This window comes from Thamnophis elegans, chromosome 1, assembly GCF_009769535.1.
Source record: "Thamnophis elegans isolate rThaEle1 chromosome 1, rThaEle1.pri, whole genome shotgun sequence".
Classification (NCBI taxonomy): domain Eukaryota; kingdom Metazoa; phylum Chordata; class Lepidosauria; order Squamata; family Colubridae; genus Thamnophis; species Thamnophis elegans.
This window is the reverse complement of record NC_045541.1, coordinates 130,270,547-130,297,430: the sequence shown is the minus strand read 5'-3', so window position 1 is coordinate 130,297,430 and position 26,884 is coordinate 130,270,547. Positions and strand designations below refer to the sequence as shown.

The 26,884-nt window shown below is 37.7% G+C and overlaps 1 protein-coding gene across 4 annotated transcripts in view; it reads right to left on the bottom strand.

The window, feature by feature from the left end:
- Positions 1–26,884, bottom strand: part of MIA2 (MIA SH3 domain ER export factor 2) — a 50,727-nt gene that overhangs the window by 21,368 nt on the left and 2,475 nt on the right. For 2 of the 4 annotated variants that reach the window (XM_032231175.1, XM_032231183.1), the window contains exons 3-9: positions 22,909–22,995; positions 17,905–18,991; positions 12,261–12,476; positions 12,062–12,150; positions 3,706–3,825; positions 1,337–1,358; positions 1,152–1,240 (exon numbers count right to left, since the gene is read on the bottom strand). In XM_032231175.1, the coding sequence (XP_032087066.1) occupies positions 1,152–1,240; positions 1,337–1,358; positions 3,706–3,825; positions 12,062–12,150; positions 12,261–12,476; positions 17,905–18,991; positions 22,909–22,995 (1,710 nt within the window). Of the gene's footprint in view, positions 1–1,151; positions 1,241–1,336; positions 1,359–3,705; positions 3,826–6,716; positions 6,855–12,061; positions 12,151–12,260; positions 12,477–14,725; positions 16,393–17,904; positions 18,992–22,908; positions 22,996–26,884 lie in introns of those variants that run through there. The other 2 variants (XM_032231191.1, XM_032231199.1) reach the window with 2 other exon arrangements.

Sequence of the window (26,884 nt, the reverse complement as noted above, 5' to 3'; positions counted from 1 at the left end):
ATTATAAAAGAGACTTAGCATTTTCTATTCATTAAGATCTTGGTTCTAGAGGCCAGCAAAACCTGATTAATGTTAATTAATTCATTCCTTTTGGCAGAGTAATCACTCATGTGCTGTGAGAGAATTAAACATTCTTACACATTTTATATTTGGATACAAGCATATTGTTCTCCATTTCATCATTTTTGTTAATGAAGAATACATATAACAAAGAGCATTCTTACTGCTATCCTGGCTAATGAAGTTATGTAAAAGAGAAAAAGTGGGGAAGCATTAATTACTAGGAAAAGGAAAAGAAAGAAAATACCTCATTTTCTTAAGTCAAAAGTTAATCTCTATAGATATTCAGCACCTTTGTCATAGCTTAGAAATAGTTTGCTAATACAATGAAACCATAGAACTGACCTAAAGTAAAGAGTCAAATCATACTGTTTTCCCAGAAATTTAATCTAAAAACACAATAATTGGGATAAGTATGACAACCACGAATTGATAAAATTGAAATTCTTGTTCTTTGTTAAAAGGGATGTTCAAATCTATCACACCTTAATTGAAATTACTGCACAATGTTTATTTAGAGGAAGTTAAGACTTTTGCTAGGAATCATTCAGTATTTCAAATTTTCTTAAGGTATGACTTCCTGTGTTTAAGAAATCTTAACTCCCAATAAATACACATTGGAGCTTAAACATACTAACAAGGAAGAAGCCTCATTGAAATAAGCCTCACTGGGGGAAAAAAAGTGTATGGGAATATACGGATAACTTGTTATCCCATTCACAGAGATAGCAACTTCTCTACTAAGTTGTATGTAAATAATTACTGCTCTGACTAGAGCAGTAGACCTTATAGTGATGTTACCAAAAAGAGTGAGATTCTTTAGCGCTCTTTTTAAACTCTTCCCTGGGCTTGAGGAAATGTAAAAGAATGGGAAAAAGCAAGCTATTCTAATTCTGATCCTTAAATCTCTCGACCACTAAGTGGTTTAGGCCAAAATCATTCTGTTGTTTTCATCTCAATCCTTATTTTAGGAAAAAAGGCATCATCATATTTGCCCATTTTGCTAACAACTTCTGATAGTGAAGCCCATAGATTGCCTATCCTTCCATACTTATTTGCTCACATTTAAACGGTGAAGTAACTGAAATTACCTCTTTTTTGTGGAGACTTAGTTTATCAATTAATTTACATCGTTCTTCAATTAGTTCAGCAATATTATTGGCAAGCTTCTTCTCTCTTTCTAAAAAAAAGGAAGAGTTGAGTATTATAATCTTTAACAGAAAATAGCTCCAACATCATCTACAAGGCTTAACCCATGGAAAATAAATTAACTTACCTAAATAACGTCTACTTTCAACCTGCAAAGAAATAAAAGAGCAAATATTAGTAGGTTCACAATATCAGATGAGATTTAAACTCAATTTTCAATTTAAGTTTTAGGATTAGTGTAGTGTAATAAAAATAAAGTAGATTTTTGGTCTTGTAGCAAGCATAACATAAACCTTATACTAATTAGATAAAAAATCTAAAATGGGTGGAATAATATGTTTTTCCTAGAATGTCTTTTCTTCAATCATAAGACATTAGGTGAAATAAAACAAGATTAAAGCTAACCATATTCATCCAATTAGCTAAAGTTTTTAACCTTAGTCTTAAGCAAAGTGAATAGTACTGAAAGTAAATTCCTTAAGTGAAGTTAGATAGACTAATCAGAGAAGAAAACATGTAATTTTTCTCTTTTGCTCCCAAGTAGAATAGGAGAGTGGCCATTGTCTTGTCTTGGACTGAGCCTGTGCAGCCTCTGTTCCAGAGGTGGATTGCTCCCAGTTCGACCCGGATTGGGCGAACCCATAGTAGTGGCAGTGGGAGGCTCTGCAAACCCGCCCAGACGCTTCTCCGCATGTGCAGAAGCATCACGAGCATGCACAGGAGCGCACTCAAACCAGTATAAAAAAAATTGACAACCCACCACTACTCTGTTCCCACAGTTCCACCATTCCTCATAGTATATGGAGAAGGTGAGGAAGTTAAAGTGGGATAAAAAATACCTAGAGTACTGCTGGAAAATGATGGGAACTGAAGATGATCAAACATAAGGTATAGCCATTATTAGAACCTATCTCATGTGATAAAGGTATGAAACATGATTCTTTCTTTGTTCCTATTGCATCTGCAGATAGTTGCCAGGGGCTCTATTTTGGATGACAAGGTCCTTCCCTGAAGAGAACAATACTGGAACTTACTTGCAGGGTTGCTGTGAGGATATGCTGTGTACTTAGCGGATAAAGTTGCTTGCATTCATTCTATGTTGAACTTTAAGGCAGTGCAAGTACAGGCTACAAGAATGAAGTCTTGCAAGAGTATTTGAGGTGAGTTTGGTCCTGCTGAACTTGAGGAAGTGGACAGGGCTCTTGTGGCTGCTAGTTCGGCCACCTCTGTATTAGATCAATGTCCCTTCTGGTTGGTTAAGATAGCCTGGGAGGGGACAGGTGATTGGGTCTGGGTCTTAACTAATAACTCTTTGAAGGAAGGAATGATTCCTTTGGCTCGTAAGGAGGCAGTGATGTGTCTTCTCCTGAAAAGGCCATCACTTGATCCAACCAATCTAGATAGCTTTTGTCTAATGTCCAATCTCCACTTTTGTGGGGAGGTGGTAGTTTTCATGGTTTTTTTTGCCAGGCCATGAAGACTTGATTATGTACCCAGGCCTGATACTATATATATATATTTATTTTGTATTGTCTAATTCAGAGTTCCCCAACCTTTCTGGCTTTGCACTGACAGGGAGGGGGAAGAGAAGGGATAGATCCGCATGAACAGTGGATGCATGCACAGATCCATTTGTACAAGCAGCAGGCACACGAGCACATACATGCACTCACATGCTGCTTGTGCAACTGGAGATGCACACACACACTTACCCACCACTTCCATGACCTGGTCCCAAACAGCTCAAGAACGGGTAGTGGGCTATGGCCCGGGGACTCCTGGCCTAATTATCTTAATTTTTAAAACTGTTTTTATGTTTTATGATATTTTCTTGTTGAGGTGGGCAGTTATAGAAATCAAATAAATAAATCAAACCAAGTTGGCTTAAAATTACAAGCATTTCCCAAAGGGAGGTAATTCTGAAATGTTGCAAAGTTTGTCCATAGTTGTATTATTTATAAAATGTATAAGCAAAGAGTAAAGTAAATTTTGTATAATGCTTTAAGTTACAATGGGATGTTTACCAAAATATTTAAACAGGACAAGGAAAGAAAGCTTGTATAATCATCATTTCACAAGACAAGAGATTTTACAAAAAGCTAGTTTAAGTAAGAAGGGAAAAGAGTTTATATTCTTTATTATAATTTACATTTTGCAAAGTGCTGTTCTTATATACAAATTATGTCAAATTATTCTGTGTTAAATATTCCAAAGGAAGTTTAGTCAAAGAAAATAAAATGTGCTAATAAGTCTCAAAATTTATTGAGCTTAATTTTATTTTTTTTAAATATTTCAATACATATTCTGATTGAAGAGAGGATCATCCTCCTGATTCTATGTAACAATTTAGGGTTGCAGTCTTAAACTTAACTATCCATAAATTGACCTACTGGCAAATAAGCATGCATCGGAACATGGTATAAAAATCTGTTCTAGCTAGATGCTTAGCAGAATGATTTTACAGAATTCCAATTTAATGCCACACTGCATACTTACTGACTTATACATCCTGCATAAGAACAGTAAAATAGTAAATATGGCAACTATAACAATTTCCCATGAAAACCCAAAGAGATCGGGACCAGGTCTCATATTTTCAGGGAGTGATGAGACAACCTTTAAAGAAGGAAAACAAAGTTAAAGCCTGACAGAACAATTGTTAACACAATTTCCATATTTTGATCATATTAATTCATAATTACAGCATTTAATAAAATGTTCCCCACTTAAAATGCATAATAAACATAAAAGGGGAAAGGGAATAGTTACATTACATTAATCAGGGCAATTATACAAATAAATACCAAGTACTGTTTATCAATTGAATCATAGTGTTTACTTTTCTTTATTTTCTGGAAGTGACTATACTATTATCAGAAACTCTGTATTTCAAATTTGTTGAATATATGCTGGCAAATAAATACTAATGACTTGAGAAATGATATCTCAAATAACAATCATATAGTAAAGTAAGTGAACCTAATATTTCTTTACTCCAATATAAATCTATAAGGAGCTTACAGATAAGGTGCAAAAAAAAATATGGTCATAAACTGCAATTCTAAACAACTTTAACAAGTAAATCAAACTAACCTAATTAAACATGCAACAGATTATGCTATTAGTCCACTTTCACCTTTTGTCACAAATGATGTCCAGAAAATGTTATAGACAAAATGAGAAATACAGCTAAAGAGAAAGTTAACATTATAAATTTGCCTATTTTCAGTGCTTCAATCAGTGCTAAGGCAAAATTGCTGAATAATGAAAGATGCTAAGGAGAATTCTGCTAGGAGCCTAAAACCAAGGATTTGGCTGATAACTGTAATCAATATGTGGAATTCAGCCTCTAATCAGAATATTACATTGGGGGTCTCATTGCTCATAGGGCTGTCATATAACATTGTTGTACCACTGTAATAACAACTCACAATTAACTTCAGTACAGTACCAAAGTTGGGCAAAGGCTGTTCTGGCTACAGCATCTACCTGCTGATCTAGCAGGTATTATGAGATCAGAAAAACTTCCACAGTGTACACCTGCATCTTCAGATGTTCAGTCCATATGGAATAATGGATATAACTAATCTAGAGTCAGAGGACTTCTATGCAAACAGAAAATCCATCTTGCTAAGATTCAACTTTAACCTGAGTGTCTCCTTCAGTTACCCTCAATTTCTAAGCATTTGGTCAGTATTTCCATCCATCTCCTGCTTGGCCCTGGGTGATGGTAAACTGATGACACCTTAACCCAAACTGACAGATGATTGCCCCCAGCAGATTTTTAAAAAGATTTTTCTTTTTTTTAAAAAGAAGGGAAGTGGCCTCAACTCTTTCTTCATCTTCCGCCCCAGTTTGAAATGCCTGCTCAGAAGGAGTAGAGCCATTGCAAAATATTTTCTCCAACTATTGCAAGCAGTCCAGAAGGATACTGCAATTAATGGTACTGAACCCCACTAATAAATCCAGTAGGAACAGAATGTCTCCATTCAGATCCTGCCACAAGTCATCAACAAAAGTGACAAGTATAGTTTCCTTGTTTTATAGACATACCGGTAATCAGAGTACACATGTGCAAATCCTGATTTTTAAAGGTACAGCTAATTAATGTTTTATTAGTTACACAATAATTCCTGCAGTAGACTTTATGCCAAACAAATTATAATCCTCGCCTCATGTGACCTCAAATACTACAGTACACTGAAAGACAAATCTTTATTCAATTTGGAGACTTGGAAACTGACCAACTCCCAAAAGATTCTGGGTGGCTTACAATTTAAAAAAAAATTTAATCTGGAAGAGTGCAACAGCTAAACATACCCCAGAGCAGCTAAAACTAGCAAAAGTTTGGTATCCATGCTAGCTCAACCCAGAGATCACAGCCACAGTTTTAACAGCCTCCAGAAAGCTATAGGGCGGGAGCCACGGAGCAGGAGGATGCCATTTCAGAGGGTATCTACTGCACTAAAGAAAACACACTGCCTAAATGATATTGTTTCAACTAAAGGGATCTGAAGCATCACCATCACTCTGCTCAATTGCTGTGGCTGGTTAGAAAACTGGTATCTCAAATAACAAGGTCTTGAACCTGGACCTCTTTATCTATTCTCAACACAGCTCAAACATCCAAGTTTCATCACTAACATTGTGCAAAGGTCTGATTTACAATGCCCATTTCAGTTAGTCATGCCCAGCGTTGCTTAACCTAACGTCCTCCAGGTATACTGGACTTCTGTTCCCATCATTAATTTTCCAAAGCCACCAGCCTCATAGTTACTGGGCCTTGGGAGCTCAACCAATCTCATTGTACATATGCACTGACAATAAATAACAATAATAATTATTATATTATTATTATTAATATGTATAGCTAAAGAAAAGACAGGAACAATTCTACAGACCTGTAAAGAGGCTGAACTTTTCTATTTTTCTAGCAAGAATAACGTGCCTTTACCTACAATTCGTAACGCCAAGCTTTAGCGATATGGAAGTTTCATCCGAATTACTGCCTCATGCAACTACTGAAAGAACAGGACTCAACACAGCGGGGACATTTTTCCCTAGCTTTGGAGGCTTCGTTTGAATCTGGTCTTTATCACAGAAACCAGGAACAACAGCAGAATATGGGGAAATGTCCTTATCCTTGCAGAACAACGGCCACCGTCTCCTATGAGGAACTGGGGCCGCGCGATGTTGAAAGCTGCAGCACACAGCAGCCACGTATCGTTCCGTCCTCCTACTCCTAGAAATTGAGCGTCTGATAGAAGTTGCGCCAAATCCCAGGGAACTCGGCAGGTTAGCTTCGGCCAAGGGCCGATCGACCCTCGTTCCACATTGTTTCCCAATCGGCCCCCTTTGTCCCCCCACACTCACGCTCCGAGCACTTCTCAAGGCCAACCCATAGTAGTGCTGAACGCAGTCCCTCCAACCCAGCCCGAAAATCCCGGCGACAGCGCCCTCCGGACTGCCCCCAGCAACGGCGACATTAAAAGACGCTGCCATCTTACTGCATCAGCTGCGATTCTACCAAAGAAGCCCCGATAGCGCCGCCAGCCCCGCCTCTTCCTGTCTCGGACGGCTATCAGGATGTACCACTGGCAGCGCCGGGGAGGGGAAGAGGAAGAAACCATGTTATAGAATTTATAGACTTCTTTATTGGCCAAGTGTGATTGGACACACAAGGAGTTTGTCTTTGGTGCGTATGCTGTTAGTCTACATAAAAAGACAAGATACATTCATTACGAATCATAAGGTGCAACACTTAATGATAGTGATAGGGTACAAATAAGCAATCAGGAAACAATCAATATCAATATAAATTGTAAGGATACAAGCAACACAGTTATAGTCATGCAGTCATAGGTGGAAGGAGATGGGTGATAGGAACGATGAGAAGTAATAGTAATGTAGCCTTAGTAAATGGTTTGACAGTGGTGAGGAAATTATTTGTTTAGCAGAGCGATGGTGTTCCGGGAAAAACTGTTCTTGTGTCTCATTGTTTTGATGTGCAGTGCTCTTATGTCTGCCCAAAGGGGAGGAGACCAGCAGATAGAAAGCAATCCCCAACTTGTCAACAAATAATTTCCTCTAAAGAAGTAGTAGGGAGGAGAGGGCAAGAAGGACTTCTTACTTCTCCAAAGGACGAACCTGTATTATCTGACGCAGATTCAGAAGATAGCACAAGTTCGCATTCCCTTACTTCTGATTAAAAAAATAATATTTAATTAATGTTTTAATTAATTCTGAGCTATTGGTTTGAGCGGAAGCTCTGTTATCCGTGTCTCGACATGGATGCATGTTGATTCGATTATCTACACGCATGATACCATGAAGACAATGCAGTACTTGGCATTGCAACTAGCCACTCTCACATGCTCTACCTGCTAAGGCAGTGTTTTTCAACCTTGATAAATTTTAAGAACTGACGGTGGGATTCAAAAATGTTTACTACAGGTTCTGTGGGTGTGGTTTGGTGGAGGTGGTGTGGCATGGTGGGCGTGGCAGGGGAAGGATACTGTAAAATTTCCTCCCAACTCCAGGGGAAGGATACTGCAAATTCCCCATTTCCTCCCTGGGACTCGGGAGGCGGAGAATAGATGGGGCGGGGCCAGTCAGAGGTGGTATTTACTGGTTCTCCAAACTACTCAAAATTTCCGCTAATGTTTCTCCAGAACTGGTCAGAACCTGCTGAACACCACCTCTGACTGTGGACCTCAAAACCCAGAATATCTGTAGTCAGCATGTTGACGGGGGAATTCTGGGAGTTGAAGTTCAAACTTCTTAAAGTTGCCAAGATTGAGAAATTCTGTCCTAAGGCAGACTTTGAACATTCCTTCACACGTTCTTGCAAGGTAATGATATATTAGTCACTCAGAAAATAAAATTGTTTATTCAGGAAGCTCAGAGTGCCCGAGGAACTGCTGATACAGTTATGTAGAGGAATTATTGAGTCTGTCATCTGCACCTCTATAAATGTCTGGTTTGGCACTGCAACAAATCCAAAAAACACAGACTTATACAGATAATTAGAATTGCAGAAAAAACAATTGCTACCAATCCGCCTTCCATTGAGGACCTATATACTGCACAAGCCAGAAAGAGGGCTGTGAAAATATCTAGAGACCGCTCACATCCTAGACATAAACTGTTTCAACTTCTACACTCAAAATGACGCTATAGAGCACTAGTTGTTAGAACAACTAGACACAAGGACAGTTTCCCCCCCTATGCCATCACTCTGCTAAACAACTAATTTCCACAATACTGTCAAACTATCTAAAAAGGCAGTATTACCATCATTATGTTCTTATGACTATAACTTCGTTGCTTGTAGCCTACGATTTAAATTGTTTGGTATCCATTACTATCATTAAGTGTTGTATCTAATGGTTTATGATGAATGTATTTTACAATGACTATGATAATGATCAGGGGTGGGTTGCTGCTGGTTTTACTTCTGGTTTGCAACCTGCGCGCAACACATGCTGCACACATGTGCACTGTTCAATGTAAATTGTTCTTTGCGCATGCACAGAACAATTTACAGTGAACTGCGCATGTGCAGTCACTAAAAACCAAAATGGTGGCGGCCCAGCAGCAGTGAGGGAACCAGTTCAGGGGCGTGGCAGGCCTGGGTCACTGCCGGTTCTGCGACCCAGACCTGAATTCCACTACCGGTTTGGCTGAACCGACCTCTGATAATGATCTATCACTATTGTTGTATGTACATTGAGAGCTTATGCACTGAAGACAAATTCCTGTTTTTCTATAATCACATTTGTCCAATAAAGAATTCTATTTCTATTCTGAAAAAAATCAAAAATAGTTTATTCTGCTGTCTGAAATCACTTTACCATATAGTTAATAGATTAGGTTCTTTCTGGAAATTCTATTATTTTGGAAATGTAATTTGTAGTTATATAATATGCTATAACACCATAACATAGCATAACATCATGACATTATATATATATATATATATATATATATATATATATATATATATATATATATATATATATATATAAATAAATGTTAATTGAAACATCTTTGAAGTGTAATAAAAATATAAAAATGCTTATGCACACAGTGAAAATCTTTTGACTAGTTATGACAGAAAATGTCAACATGTCTTTAGGTCAGATGTTCCTTATTTAAATATGAAGAGTTGGAAGACATAAGCTCTTCATATGAGGTAAGCTGACATATTTAAATGCACCATTGTCTTTAATGCTCTGCTTACACAATCATGTCATTTTGACATAATATCTGGACTGAAAGTGTAAACTTTAATAGAAAAGGTCAGGGAACAAATTGTTAAAGCCACCAACAATGAGATGGATTCGGGTGTGAAACAGTATGTCTAGACTCCAGCAGTAAACATTCTGGCTTTGACTTGTAGGCTGAGGATATTTGTTTTTTCAAGATAAAATATACTATTGTTTCAGAGGTGGGTTCCTACCAGTTCGCACCTATTCGGTAGAACCGGTTCGTCAAATCTACCAAACCGGTTAGAAGAGGTTCCACCAGTGGACCCGGAAAGCAGGCCACACCTACAGAAGAGGCTCCAAAAAATTTTGAAACCCACCACTGGCAAGGATCTTGTAACTTGACAGCTTTAAGACTTGCATGCTTCAATGTCAGAGTTTCTGAATAGCTACTTGGACCGACCTAAGTCCTAATTCATAATTTCATATCCGGTCACATGAGTGGCAAGCCACTCCCATCCGGTCACATGGGTGGCAAGCCACTCCCACAAAGGAGGCCACACCCACAGAGTAGGTTCCAACAATTTTTGAAACCCACCACTGCATTGTTTTATATATAGCTCTATAACTGTCACTTTATACACAACATTCACTGCTGGGATATGCTTTGCTTGCATGGAAAGGAATGTTTTGCATTTGGCAAAAATAATTTTATGCCACTTACTTAATTTTTATAAGATCTGTATCAGCTGTTTTAAATATATGCCTCTGCTTTTTACCCTTATGATTAATTACTAATCAGTGGTATTTAAATATAAATGAAGCAAGAAACTAAGCAAAATAACAGGTTCAGATAGAACATGAAACTTGTATAACAAGTTCCTGCCTCAATGTCATTTTACTTCTATATGCAAACCTCTTCTATTCTTAACAGACCTAGGCCCTAGGTTTATGTCATTTTTGCCCACCAGCATACGTAGGGCAGCAACAATTTCATGTTGTGTTGTGTACTGTATGTAGAATTTCATTTAAATAGTTTAATTATTTTTAGATTTGGTATATCACCCTTCAGAACAAATTACACAGATCTGCTATATTACCCTCCAGAAGAAGAAGCCTACATGCTGTAAAATAACATTTAAAATTTAAATGAATTAATACAAGGTTAGATAGTAGGTATGCAAAACTAAAATGCTAAAGCATACAATTAACTTCTAATAAAAAAGCCTGACAGAAGTGAAAACCTTTTGCCTGATGCAAGAGATAAATGGTAAAGGAACATCACTCAATAAAAACATCATTTCTAAAGTTGCCCAGAAGAAAATTAAAGACAACTATGTTTTCAATTATATGACACCTACAAAACAAACTATCCATAAGGTTCACATTTCTGGTCTTGCTTATCAAACAAAGGAGAAGAAGAAAGAGCAAGAGATGTTAAAAGGTAGGAAATTATCAGTGAATTTATGCTAAAGGGGAACTGAGATGCATAGCATGAATACAACATATTAGCCATGGATTTATGTACCATATTTTTTGGACTATCAGACGCTCCAGATTATAAGACGCACCTAGCTTTTGGGAGAAAAACAAGGAGAGGAAATCTGCTTCTGCCTCCCAGCATCCATCTGGTATTCATCTGGCCTGTTTGCTGCCACACATTCGCCACTGCCGCGGACCGTTCACCATCGCTGTGGCCCGTTCTAGAACAGCTGGTTGGCACCGCACTAACCCCTCCCACCTATCGCCACAATATTCAATATTCATAAGACGCACAGACATTTCCACCCATTTTTTTTTGGGGGGGGGAGTGCGTATTATAGTCCAAAAACTACGGGTATGTGTGTTTGTCTATGCATAGATTGTTTTTTTCATCCAAAATAGAAACCAACATTTCATACTCTTGACATTATATGATAGAAATAATAGAAAAATTAACTGAAGCAACCTCCCCCAACTCACAAATTGAAAAATAAAAAAGCATCTAGTATTTGGAAAGTATGTACTAGGAAAGCATCTAATACAATGACTATGTGGCAGAACAGGTTGGTATCTTTTAGATAAAAACATTCAAAGTTTTATTTTCCATTACAAAGTTTAACTATATCATATACCTCTTTCCCCATTTGTGGAATGAGAAGTTAATAAGATGCTATAAAGGCATTAAATTATTTCTATTTAAGTTGTAGCTCCATTTCTTGTGGAATTAATAGAGCAATATGGAAGCCTGCCTCTGCCTAGGTGACCTGGGTCATAATACTTGCTTTCTGATACCAAACACTAAAAGCTGTCCAACATAAATGATTTACATTTAATTTAGTAAAAGTGAAATATGTTAATTATAATTTGAATTGTAGTTCAGGTCCATAAGACAAACCACATCTACCTTTAACTATCTTAAAAAATATAAGCTTAACAGGCATTATGAGCAACATTTTAAATATTAAATAAATATTTTAAAAAATTGTCATACATGAACTTCAAAAATCTTGAAAAACATGAGAGAACAATAGAGAGCCAGAACATGATGTGTCTCTTTACTGATGTCTGTCCACATTTTTGGCTACCTGGACATGGTAGCCATACTACATTTTTTTATGATTAGCATTAGCATCAGAAACTAGACTCATATTAAAGAAACTTACCTTGTTACCTCTAGGTATCATAGATGAAAAAATAGAAGTGATAATGGCACAGAATGTATTGATATTCGGGATTATCTGAAATTCATTTTCTGTTTCATGCACAAGAAAAAGAAAGAAAAAACAGTTCTTACCTATTATCTTTACAGATGAAATATTTTTTAAAATCTGGTCTTTTAACATTTAGATTAAGTTTGCTTACCATTACTAATGATGCAACTTTGATTCATTAGATTGTTCTCTTGTACTTCTTCTTTGACGTCCTGTTGATCTAGATATTTTTTTCCTGAAGGATTTGGCTTTTTCTTACTATTTGTGGGAGGGGTGTTTTTTTCAGAATACTGATCATTCTGAGCTTCCTTATTTGAATTTAAAGGATTTTTTTCTTTGAGACCATTGCCAGGTAATTTCCCATTATCTGCAAAGAATTACATATTATATATTTAATTTATATGACATTTTAACTGGTTGTATTCTGCATCATTATCTTATATCTTGGAAAAAATATGGGCTTTTCCACAGTTTTTTGACTGAAAGTTAACAAGAAAATAATTTAGAAAAAATGAATTTCATTATTAGAATTTATGCTAAATTGCTAAAATTTGCCACCTTGAGTGATCTCAAAGTGAGATGGGTGACAAATAAATCTGAAAAATATATAAATAAAATTATATTTGAAAGTAGCAGTCCTCTGTCCATTTACTTGGGTACTGAAGCATTTCTGACTGAATATTTATTGGATGTGCTGTAAAGTATCAGAAAACAATTTAAACTTCAACAGCTAAGTAAACTGTAACCATATATACACTTACAGATATCTTTGAACCTGGGAGCAGGTGGGGAGGAATTAACAAGTATGAGATAGATTAGGTAGTCCTTTCCAATTTTCACCTGATCCTGCATTTAACTATTTTTTTCATTTCCGTTATAGTGATTAAAAATAATTTTGTTTAATTAAGAATACCTTTAATCTGGATTCACAAATCACGCCATGACACTGTTTAACTATAATATGTAAACATAGTTGGGCTTGCTCAATATGTTAAGACTCAAAAATCATCATTTATAAACAAAATGGCTAGATCCACACATTATGCTCAACCCAGCTTAAGCAAATCACCTTTGGGTTTATTATTTTTTTAAACAATATTTAGAGCACCATGTTTGGAACCAGATAACACCTAGATTTTTCCTCAGTAATGAACAACAAGCATATACAATAATGGCATCATTCCCAAGAATGTCCCAGAATCAGAACTGATTTTTGAGTGAAAGTACTTGGGGACTAAATCCATATAAGCAAAACATTCCTAATAATTGTTAAAGTCCAAGCCATTATCACTATCAAGACATTTAGAAGGTCCTAAAATCAGGATAATTTTTTGAATATAATGACAGCTATTATTTATCAGGCTTATGAATATGAAATAATATGCCTTATAAAAAATGGGGTGAGAAAATTAAAATAAAAGAGAATTTTCAGAATTGTGGGAATGATTCTAGAGCATTCCACTTGACTTGTTCACATTTGGAAGTCTTTATCTTATGCTTACTATGATGACAAAAAATATATTAAAGTCCTGATTTCCAGACTGATGCAGAAGAATTAAATGTAGTGTTCTTTTCTAATATATATAATTAAAATCCAAATGATTAAGAACTACAATGCATTTAATAGTCCAAGTCATGTATAAATAATACATCTGCTAAAATTATCCTTATATTGTGAAAATATTGTACTTTTTCTAATGATTGAAAAATCCGTTTGTTTTTTTATTTTAAATCAGGTTGCTTCATCCAAAATAATAATACTACACTTAGAAGTAGGGCAGGGGTGTCAAACTCAATTTCCTTGAGGGACACATCAGGGTTGTGTCTGTGTTTGTGGGTGTAGCCAGGGCAGGTATGGCCAGAGTGGTCGTGGCCAGCTTGTTGTCACTTGTGTCAGGAGCAACTGTGGTGGCCAAGTGCTAAGGCAGGACTTCACCTCCTTCACTCTCATTATAATCTCCTTCCATTCTTCCTTCCTTCCTTCCTTCCTTCCTTCCTTCCTTCCATTCTTCCTTCCATCCTTCCTTCCTTTTCTTTCTCCTTCTGACTTCATTCTCCTTTCTTCCTTTTCCTCTTTCCTTCCTTGCTCTCTTCCCATCTTTCCTTTATTTCTTTGTCTTTCCTCTTTCCCTTTCTTCTTTCCTGTCCCTTCTTGCATGATCAAATGCAAAAATGGAAACATTGATTTTAGTTTGTTTTGCTAGCCTTCTGCCAGGGAAAACTGAGCTCCCAGTTCTCCTAGGCCCCGTTTTCAGCCGTGACAGCCTCCTGCAGCGCTCTGCCAGCGAAAACGGTGCCCGAGGAGACCCATATGCCCCTCCCAGGCTCCATTTTCACTGGCAGAGGCACCCAGGCTGGTCCTTTGCTCTTTCCAGGGTGGTCCTGAGGGCCAGATATAAGCACCCCATGGGCTGGATTTAGCCGTTGGGCCTTGAGTTTGACACCCCTGGGGTAGGATATTATCTTGAAGTTCTGCCAGTGTAAAATAGCCATCATTTTTTTGTTGTTGTTGCATTCTGCCTAAAAAAAATAGAGGCTCTTTGCTTTGTTTAAAAGCAAACATTTCCAGGAATTTTTGGTTTATCTACTTTTATTACCCAAACAGTGGCCTAGTACCTGATTCTGTCTTTTGCCTTCCACAGTTGTTTCTGATATCCCACATAAGACCTTGGTCTTCTCGCAGTAAATGCATTTTGGTCTTCATACATTTCTCATGTCCAATATTTAATTTATGTTGATGTTCCACCAAAGTTGTTGCTTGCTTTATTTTCTTGTAAATAGCTTCACATGGAGAAATGGAGATATTGTACTGAAGCTTTTCAAACCCTTGCTCTAGTTGCTGCAGTTCTTCTACACAAATACTTGCTTGAAGAATCTTTTTTGATTCTTCAACAAGCTTTAAATTAATACTAAGATCTGATTTGGAATCTTCCCTCTGAATGTCTAAATGTTGCACTAGATCTTCACTGACAAAAGGATCTAATAAGCCATGCTTTTTAAGAAGTAAATTATTATACTCAACGATTAAACTGTGTTTACTTTTCTTCTGAGATCCTGCTACTAGTACAGGTAACATTAGTGGTACTATTTCTTGCTGAAATTCAGGTTCGGTATCTCCAGTATTTAAAATGCCATCTTTTTTCTTATGTTGAGTTAAAATTTTAATCTTGTTTTCTAAATTAGGTGTTAAATATGTTTTTGTGGTATATTCTACCTTATTTATATGCTTTCTATCAGGCCTTGTACCTGTTATAATGCTTTTCTCCTTATCTGATTGATCAACATGAGAAGCTAATATCTTTTGTTTGCTTTTTAATTGTTTTTAACCTTCTTTTGAATATATCTGACTTTCATACATGTGTAGTAAATGAATACTTTTCTTAGAAAAAGTATGAGAATCAGGATAATGTGAGATAGTTTGTTTTGGGGGAGCATAATTTTCAATAGTTTTTGGTAATGAAGAAACATCACAACTTTGAGCATTATCATAATATTCTTCTATTATTTCTGAACTGTTTACTTCATTGCTTCTTTCACCTATCTGCATTTGTGGATCCTGAAAGTATTTCTTTTCCACACTGTGAGTGACAAAATTCAAATTATGTTTGACAAGTCCATAAAATTCTTTTTCACATTGAAATAGTTCTTGACCTGCAATGAATGGAGATATCCCTTCCTGCTTTAAGTTATTTGGATACTTTTCATTTTTTTGCACCTTTTTGCTACTTTGTTGATTGTCAATAGACAATTGCAAAATTTGTTTTGATTCATGAATTTGTACTTTTGCTCTTTTTTGAGAAAACTGATTCATACTTTTAGTTAAACTTTTGTTCTGCAAATAGTCTTCGTTGTAACTTGCGGGGGGAAATTTCACAGTACCAGGTGATATGCTTACTACATTCTTCACCTCAACAAATTTATTTTCTTTATTAGAATCTATAAAATCTTCTTGTATATCATATTTTTCTGAATACAAACCAACCAATGGTTCTGAAATCTCAGTTTTCTTCATGACATCAGTGTAACATATGGCAGGTGTACTTTCATCCAAATCTTTTAGATTTAAATATTTAATTTTGTTTATGTATTGTTTTCTAGATAAGGAAGCTCTCTTCACAGATTTATACTGTTTTGTTGATCTTTGCAGACTAAGTTGTAATTCTGAGCTTTTGTGTGGTTTGTCAAAGTTTTTATCACATGTTTTTTGATCCTGTAATAAAGGATCTATTACACATTCTGAAAAATGTTTTTCAGATGAAGGAAAAATTGTTTCTGATAATAACTTAGCATCTTTTGCTACATTTGTACTGCCTGCATTGTTTTGCATTGTTGGTGAAAATAAAAAAAATATCTTTGTTAAAAATATCTTCCTTCAGATTTGCTGTTTTCTGATTTAACATATTTTCTATTTCTTTGTTTTTCTGTAGTGATTTAACACTATTTTTAGATTGGCTATTTTTAGCCTTAGTTCTTTTAATTTCTTGCAAAGAATTTATGGTTTTATCTGGAAAGTTCTGAAAACTAAAGAGATCTTTATAGTGGCTAAAAGAAGAAATGCACTGGAGCTCTTCAGCTTCACTGTACTGTATTTCAGAATGTATGACTGAATCTGGAGAAAAACAAATAGAAAATGGTGACTGAGCTAATTTCCTTGTATCCTAAGTAACTCCTTGTTTTTCTTTTTCATTATGAACATAGCTTGCTTTAATATCTGCAGCATCATTGGAGTCATTTTCATTAAAATCTTCATTACAATACTCTTCATTAGTCTTTTCTATTATAAGTCTTCTTTCTAATAATTTTTCTTTTCTTCCCTCTATAAAAGCTGATTTCCCACTGTCTAAAACAGCACTAGATATTTCATTGTCATCTAAATATCCCTGCACTGTGGAAAATTTCTTAAGGGTTCATCTAGGTCTTTGAAAAACATTTTTTCATGCATTTCCAAACTAATTTTAATTTTTTTTTGCATACTTTTTGACATTCTTTCTACAGATTTCTGACACCTGCAAAAGTGATTTTTTCATTTGTTATATTTTATGTGGTCCAGCTATTTTCCCAGCACTTTTTTTTCATAGCTTGTTGCTCTGGTAGTGAATTAACAACATTTTCTACCTCTAGATGAGACTGTTTCTTGAATTCTCGACTGTGAATAATCATATTTTCTGGATTAAAGTGTTTCTATATTTCCAAACTCTTCCTTTTCTATCCTGACTCTTTTTATAATTAGTTATTTGTATACATTGATAGGAAAGATAGTATTTTCACTTAGAATTCACCAGCAGCGTGGTTTATTAACTTCTACTAATTCACCATTTTCAAAGTTTCTATTTTTTTTCACTAGCTTTTGCTGCTAAAGAAGAGAAAATTTTCCTGAGAAGTATCAGTATTCTGATTTTCTAATTTTTGATAATATTCTGATTTAGTAGGAATTGCTTTTTATTTTTTTTATCTGTAGAAAATTCTGTTTCCGTATTTTTAGATTGTCAGTTGTACTCATTAGATTTTAGATCTATCGCCAAAGTGTTTGCATTTTTTTTACCCCTATCATACTAAAAATCTAGTGCATTTGTAAAATAGCTAACAGAGTAGAAAAACCGGAGCTTTTTAGAGCCTTTTAAATTTTCTTCTCCTGCAGTTTGGGTATCTAATGGAACAAAATTATCTATACTGTGGGAAGATGGAAGCTGCTCTACAACTGAGCTTTGAATAGCTGGAGACTCGTGTCCTAGCCGATTAACTGATATGGGCCTTATTAACTTCAATTATATTATTATATATGCTTTCATACAAACCTGACTGGCTTTTTATTCTTTCTGACTCCGGAGTATTTTCAGTAATTTGGCTCCCTGATTCTGAATCTTGTTCTGTACTGAAAGATTTTAGATTTTCAGCAAGTTTAGTGGAAAAAGAAGCAGCTTCTGTATTAATGAAACCAGGATGTTCATTTTCTAGAAGAACTTCTGTATCTGTAATATCTGGATTGGTAATTTCTTCATGATATTTTTCATTCTCTTCATCTACTACCGATTTAGGTGTTTGCTCTATGTTCTTTTTAACATATTTGCTTTGTTCTTCATAGAGCATTTGCTCTACTGCTGCTTCTCTCAAACCATCCTCCACTGGTACCGGTTTTATATTAGGAGGCTGTGGGTCTTCATTTTGATCTACTCCTCTGTTTGCAAGCTGTCCTTTTTCTTTTTGAGCGTACCCAAAAATATCACTGAACTTCAGATCAAACCAGTTTGATTCAGACAGTTCATTATCACTAAGTTTCCCTATTCTTGCTTTGGAAGCTGCAGTTCTGCCAAGGTGGCCACTATTAGAAGCAGTATTGGAACTGCTATGGAGATCTGGATTGCCATCTTTGTACAGCAGATCATGTCCTGATTTTTCATTTCCAAAATGAAGCAAATCTGTCAAACTGCTCTGAAACCAGTTACGTGGCTCCATTTTACTCTCTTTGGGTAGTTTTTTAGTATCAGCATTGTCAGCTATTGCTATTTTTCTACGCCTAAATGTAATTTGTTCCGAAATCTCTGAGGATTTTCCAAAAGCTTCCTTATTTTCTTCCCTTCCCAAACCAAGCCAACCTGCGATACCAGAAACAGTCCACGCTGACTGAATTGGGACCGGATTCAGAACCTGGGTGATTGGATCCTCTTGATGGCTAGACTCCTCTTGATCTGTCTTGCTATATTCTTTTGGGATAGAAGTATCTGGGAGCTTCATGATTTCATCCTCGGGCATATTAAAGTCTGAGTCTTCACCATTAGTGTAGAGAGATACATCATGCTCATTTTCTTCAGCACGGTGATTTAATATGCTGTCTTCATTTTCAAAAACATATTCTTCACCATCAAGACAAAGGAAATCAGTTTCCTAAAAATTAAAATACATGTAAAATGAATACATTTTTTTTACTTATTTAAAGCATGTATTATTTACCTAGCTTTCCTCACCCAATAAAAAAGCATTTGAAAGCCCTTTGAGAAGGGTCTCTTTGTACATTATGAACTCTCTCTCTATGCATATATATAATATAAATACAGATAGCAATAGTTAAGTATTTACAGAAATATTTTCCTAGCTATGTATCATTATTAATAAAGCATAAAAAGTAATATGGAAAGGAGCTCTGTCACTGCAATGTGTCACTTCAGCCTGAGCTCTTAAATGTTTTCCAGTCTTTTTGAAATTATTTAATGCTGTTCTAGAATAATGTTGTTTTCCAGAATAGTGCTATTCTGGAACAACACAAAACCTTGCTATTAGCTGATGAGTTCCCTTTGATCACACTCATTCAAAACCTCTCTGCAAAACCTGAGCAAGTTTTGACAGTTAAACTTAATCGTATAATCATCTGTTAGAACCTGCCTTCTCCTCCTCCCTATCACTTATTAAGGCAGCTGGTGATGTTTGGTGGAAAGGGAAACGAAGCTAGCACTATCCACAATCATTTTCCTGAACTTATCCTGCGTGCATTTTGTGAGGATAGCATGAGAGCTATTAAATATTGAATCAGCTAGTTTCCTAAAGTTGTGGTTGATCCATCACTGGAGGTTTCAATTAAAAGTTGGACAACCTTTTATCTGGGATAAACTGAGGATTGCGGCCCTGGACAGTGGGCCCCTTCCAACTCTATGAGTCTATAAAATCAATTGTCCATTTGAATGAGCTAAAGCAACCTATCATAACAGGGAAAGAGTAAATTTCTTGTTGCCAGTCTTCAGTTCCATGCCACCTCTAGCATGGAACTCAGCCATTGTGTCTCCAGGCCAACAGGCAGAGCCAGGAGTTCAGGCTCCTATGGAAGGATAAGGGGATGGGGTAGGATGTTCCAAAGGGTAGACACTGTGGCAGAGAAGGCTCTTCTGGAGCCCAATAGTTAGAGTTCTTTGACTGATGGGATCCACAGTAGGCTCTCTTTGCTGGCATGAGTAGGATAGGCTATTTAGCTCTGTAGACACCTGATCACTGCCAGATGGCCTTGGCCCCATCTCTGCCTCTGATGCAGAGCTGAGGCATGAGACTGTTACCTATGCTACTAAAGGCATTAAAGGTGATAAGCAATGCTTTGAGCTGCACACAGAACAGACCAGTAGCCAGTGCAGTTCACAGGGCAGAGATGTAATATGGGCCATTCTAGGGGCCCAAAGACTGCTCTCACTGCTGCACTTTGTATCAGCTGAAGTTTCTGAATGGATATTCTGACTTAGGCTTTCCCAAAAAGCACAAGGCAGACTCCTGGTCCCAACAAAACCCCTTTTATTAAACAAATGTGAATTCCTCTCATTCACATTCAGCAAGGTCTAGCAAAGAGTCTTTCAAAGGAATATTTATGACTACAGACCTTATCTATCTTGGAAAGCTGTCATGTAAATATTTTCCAAATGAGATGCTGTGCAAGGAAATACTGGGCACAGACCAATGGTGGGATACAACTGGTACACCCTGGTATGGATGTACCGATGCCTGCTGGGAGCACCAGGTACCGTTCCGGTATGGTGCTCCAGAGGGCCCACCCGCCTTCCTTACCTGTATTTGAGCCAATCAGGGCTTACGTGCACGTGCACAGAGCGTACGGCGCCTGAGCGATGCTCTGCCGAACAGCTGGAACATTGCAGAGCCGGCGCAGAATGTCGCGGATGCTAAGTATGTATGCATATGCTGCACGCATGCTGCGCGTGTGCATATCATGGACACCTGGCCTGTTGCACCGTACCGGTTGCACCGGGATCCAAAACCTACCACTGGCACAGAGTCTCTGAGATTCACGGACAGATCTTCACACTCCTGAAACAAATCTAACAACCAACCAACTGAATTGTTTCCTGCAAAAGCCCACTCCCCTTTCGCTCCTCTTTTATTTCCTATGGGAGGGGACAATCACCTTCCACCTATGACTTTACTCCTAAGTCTACTCTGATTTCTGAGTTGTTCTTTTCTTCTGACAGCTCTGCGCATGCGCACACTGGGAACAGGCTCTAGCTGTTCCTCTGCCTCACCGCTGTCTAGCTCTGTAGGCACCTGATCACTGCCAGATGGCCTTGGCCCCATCTCTGCCTCTGATGCAGAGCTCTCGTCCGAGCCTTCCTCAGCCTCCAGGACTGGCCCATGCTCCTCTGCAACCTCCTCACTGTCTGACTCTACTGCCAGTTCTGCTAGCTGCTGGTGTGCCACAACACTGGATTTCAAGGGTAACCACATTGCATAGTCCATATTAGAGATGAATAGAGCTTGAATAACTAAGCACAGGGACTCATGATCCAGGAAAGGCCACAATTGGCACATCAAGCAGACAAATGCAAAAGCTCTCCTAGCCACACCCATTACCTGCTTTTTGAGCAGGAGTCATGAATCCAGGACAAGCAAAATTAATCTGAACAGGTTAGTGTTGTGGCCTGGCAGGAGCCGTTGGAACTGCCACCAGACTCCGACAGCGAGGGGTCTTATGAGTCGGCCTTGGAGGAGGTGGAGGACCCTGGACAGGGTGTCGACTCCGAGCAGGGTGAGGAGAGACTGGTTGGCCACCAGGTGGCGGCAGAGCATTGGATCAGAGGGAGTGTTCAGGAAAACACTTGTGAGTTGTTTCAGGATGCACCCCGCCGAAGGGTTACTCGACGGAAGGAACAACTGCGTAATTGTAGGAGATTATTGTGCTTAGCTGATGTTGATTAAGATCCTCTCCTGATTATAAAAGGGACTGTTTGTGCCACGCCCTGGTTGCAGGAGTCAACGTTCTCGTTCACATTCACGAATTAAGAGAAACCAACTTGGAGAAGTGGTTTGCTACGAGAAGCCTGTTTGCAGTGCTGCGTCGGTGTGAAGGACTTTTTGCCAGAGTGATTATCTCTTTGTTTATTTTGGGCTTGCAACCAACAAGAGTCTGGACTGATTAAAACATTCTTTTGTACATTTGGTTTGGCTTTTGTTCCTGATGGAGAAGGGGGGTCAGAACAGGTTAGTATCACCCTACTCAGAACAAAGGATGACAAAAACATGAATCCTGAGGCTCCATGCACCCAAAGTTACTCAATCTTGCCAGGGTTCATCCTAAATCTGTTGTCCTCTATCCAGGTCCCTACAACCTCCAGGCATCATGAGCAGAGACAGCATTACTCAGATCACCAGATATAGATTTGATGTACGTATCTTCAACATATTGATATCTCAACCCATGGTGACAAATGATCTCACCCAATGGCTCTTGTAGACGGTAAATAGAAGATCAGAAAATATTGAGCCCTACAGGACAATGTAAGTGAGCAATTGGGACCTGGATCTCTCACTCACTAACACTGATTGGGACCAACCTTGAAGAAAGGAGTTGCCCAGCCCCAACTCACATAGCCGACCCAAAAGGATACCATGGTTGATGGTATTAAAGAATGCTTAGAAGTCAAGGAGAGCAAGAATGGTTGCAACTATCCCCATCCCACTCCCACCAGAGATCATCCATAAATGTGACCAAAGTGCCTCCGTCCGATAGCCGAGCCTGAATCCTGCCTGAAAGGGGTGCAGGAAATCCATTTCATCTAGGTCCCCCTGGAACTGTCAAACAACCACTTTTTCTAGCACTTTCTCTAAAAAGGGAAGATGGGAGACTGGATGCAAGTTGTCCAGGCAGGTTGGGTCAAGTGATGGTTTTTCCTCTTCAATCAATGTGGCCCAGGCAAGCCAAACCTGGACACCTATGATTTTATACGAACAAATCAATACACCAAACTACCTCCTGAGTTTCCTTTGAAATAATACCACTAGTGAATTTGAAATGTTCATGAAGCATTTTAATTTACCTTTGTGGGCACTTCTATTTCTTCTGTAACAAATACTTCTTCTGTTCGGACAGCATCCATTGGGAAGTAACCAAATTCCTTGCCTTTCTATAGTAAAAGGGGAAAATGGGATTCATGAAGACAATATGATTTCTACTTAAAATATTAATGAAACAAAAATTATAAGAACCTTTAGAATTTTTTTCTCTTATGTTTGGGGAATAAAATTGTTTTTTTACCCTTGAGAAAATTTGCTTCCTCCTGTTTTTTATTAATAGTAGAGAAATGTTTGTTTTTAGTTTACATGTCAGAGGATATTATTAATAGTGGTCTTACTATTTTATTATCAGTACTTTTTATTCAAATTATGTCAATAAGTCTCCCTTTCAGTTTAGAAGGAAATAGTTTTATCATACTAACAAACTGATAACAATTCTGTTTAAATTAAGGAGAAATAGTGATGTGAACTATGGCCTAAAAAAAGAAGCAAATGGTTCTCAACTGTGATCTGCAGACCCCTGGGGTCTATGAAGGCTTGAAGAAATGTTATGATTGAGTAAGTACCACAAAAGGTACTTAAAGGAGGTCCATAGTGATGAAAAGATTGAAAACCACTGGTAGAGGTACTACTTTAGTGAGGAACTACAGGTGAAACTCGAAAAATTAGAATATTGTACAAAAGTTCATTTATTTCAGTAATGCAACTTAAAAACTAATATATGAGATAGACTCATTACATGAAAAGCAAGATGGTTCAAGCTGTGATTTGTCATAATTGTGATGATTATGGCTTACAGCTCATGAAAACCCCAAATCCACAATCTCAGAAAATTAGAATATTGCATGTAATCAATAAAACAAGGATTGAACATAGAACAATATCGGACCTCTGAAAAGTATAAGCATGCATATGTACTCAGTACTTGGTTTGGGCCCCTTTTGCAGCAATTACTGCCTCAATGCGGTGTGGCATGGAAGCTATCAGCCTGTGGCACTGCTGAGGTGTTATGGAAGACCAGGATGCTTCAATAGCGGCCTTCAGCTTTTCTGCATTGTTTGGTCTCATGTCTCTCATCTTTCTCTTGGCAATGCCTCATAGATTCTCTATGGGGTTCAGGTCAGGAAAGTTTGCTAGCCAATCAAACACAGTAATCCCACGGTCATTGAACCAGGTTTTGGTGCTTTTGGCAGTGTGGGCAGGTGTCAAGTCCTGCTGGAAAATGAAGTCAGCATCCTCATAAAGCTCGTCTGCGGAAGGAAGCATGAAGTGCTCCAGAATCTCCTGGTAGACGGCTGTGTTGACCCTGGACTTAATGAAGTACAGTGGACCAACACCAGCAGATGACATGGTCCCCAAATCAACACAGATTGTGGAAACTTCTCACTGGACTTCAAGCATCTTGCAGTGTGTGCCTCTCCATTCTTCTTCCATACTCTGAGTCCTTGGTTTCCAAATGAGATGCAAAAGTTGCTCTCATCAGAAAAGAGAACTTTTGGACCACTGAGCAACAGACCAGGTCTGTTTTTCTTAGCCCAGGTAAGACGCTTCTGACATTGTTTGTTGTTCAGGAGCGGCTTGACAAGAGGAATACGACATTTGAAGCCTATGTCCAGGATCCGTCTGTGTGTGGCGGCTCCTGATGCACTGACTCCAGCCTCAGTCCACTCCTTGTGAAAGTCCCCAACATCTTTGAATGGCCTTTTCCTGACAATCCTCTCCAGGCTGTGATCATCCCTGCTGCTTGTGCACCTTTTTCTTCCACGCTTTCCCCTTCCACATAACTTTATATTAATGTGCTTTGATACAGCACTTTGGGAACATCCAACTTCTTTTGCAATTACCTTTTGAGGCTTTCCCTCCTTATGGAGAGTGTCAATGATGGTTTTCTGCACAACTGTCAGGTCAGCAGACTTTCCCATGATTGTGATTCCTACTGAACCAGACTGAGAGACCATTTAAAGGCTCAGAAACCCTTTGCAGGTGTTATGGCTTAATTAGCTGATTAGAGTGGGACACTGAGCCTAGAATATTACACCTTTTCACAATATTCTAATTGGGATTTGGGGTTTTTCATGAGCTGTAATCCATAATCATCACAATTATGACAAATCACGGCTTGAACTATCTTGCTTTGTATGTAATGAGTCTATCTCATATATTAGTTTCACCTTTTAAGTTGCATTAGTGAAATAAATTAACTTTTGCATGATATTCTAAGTTTTTGAGTTTCACCTGTACTTTAAACTAACATAATTATCAGAAACAATGGCAATAATAATTGAAAGCATTCAAAAAGATACTAACAATATATTGACATCACAAATTATTACTATTAACACTGTTAAATCAGATATTATAACCTGTGCAGTACAATAGCATTTTGATCCACCAGATCAAGAGACAAAATGATAGAATGCTAAGCCTGTTGATCTAATACTTAGCAATTAGATTCTTTACATCTGTTTGTTCAACCATTATGTTGCTTTTAATTATAATTGCTAGATTATAATTAATCTAGCAAGATGGAAGTAACTTCCCAGTACATTAGGATGATACTAGTAGTTTTAGCATGGTATGTTAGTTCATGTTAATTAACCTCTATGGTTAAGAGGCCACTAGTAAGCAACAACAGAGGCATCCTCAGAGAAGGAACAATTTATGAAAACCATAGGCTCCTCATTTATACATGCACAGTAATGTTACATAAACATACAAAAGGGACAGAGTTTGTGCGGTGATAATGCAATGCTGCTTTCCTTATTTTGACAAAAGTATCAGATGTTGTGAACTCTGAATAGCAGGTAAATCAGACCCTTGGTTGCTTTCAATAAGCCAAAGGGTGCAGTTGTGCGCATAGGCAAAAGGAATGTTCAATGATCTTAAAATTCCAAATGTATCCTTCTGCAGAAAATATTGGACATCCCTGACCGAGAGATACTTCTATGCTGCTTCTATAAGTCAATTAGAATGTTAAGTACTATACATACATAACAGTAGAATAATTATGTATCTTGCTGCATGGAAAGATCTCAGAAGTCTAACTTTTTAGCAAAATGAATTTTACTTAGAAGTAATCCACTATAGTCAGTAGGATTGGTTGATCACTAAATTTGGAAGCTAATTAGGTTTAGTTAGTATTTGGATGGAAACCACCAAGGAATATAAAAGTACATAATATTTTGGAAGAAGGTGTAGGAAGTTGAAACCCACCCTTCCACTAGAAAATGGAATATTTTAGAAAATATTAAAAGGACAGAATATTTCCTCTTAATGGGAGACAGAAACTCAGTCCTGCCCCCTCCCCCTTTTGTCAATGAGCCATTAAGGCCAGAGCCACTCTATTTTACATAACAAAGATCTCCCCCCTTCAGCTCCAGGGTGATGGGATTAAGGCATGGTAGTATTAGCCCTTTACCGATCTCACCACATGGCACCTGGGAAGAAGCAATGTTCAACTAAACTTGGACTCAAAACACAGCCTACAGAGTTGCCCCTGCATAGCCCCACAGGAGTCTGACAGCCAATCAGAATACAAGCTCAAGTTCAAAGCCCAGAGAGGGCATAAAACCAGGGACTTTCCGCCTCTCCCCTTTTTCTTCTTCACCCAACATCTTGAAGCATGTGATCACCTTTTTCCCCAGGACCTCAACCATGTGGTCCTGTCCACCATTAAACCATCTTTCCAAGCAGCCTCCATGTTTCCAGTGTCCCTTTCCCCACTTGGAACTGAATCCAGAAGGACATTTCTTCCAACAAAGGCAATTGCAAACTATTTTGTCAAGACAACTGCATGGTTATACTCAGGTATTTACTAGGAGCAAAGATCAAAAGGGGTCTGTGCCCCCTTTTTTAGCTTACTGAGTGTCACTCCCCTCAAATCAAGTCCTTCTCCAACTTCTGCCTATAGACAGAACCTTCTGTTTTGAACTGAGCTCAAAATGCTATGATTTAAAAAAAAATCTTTCAAATAGAGCTACAATTACTTTTTAAGCAGTA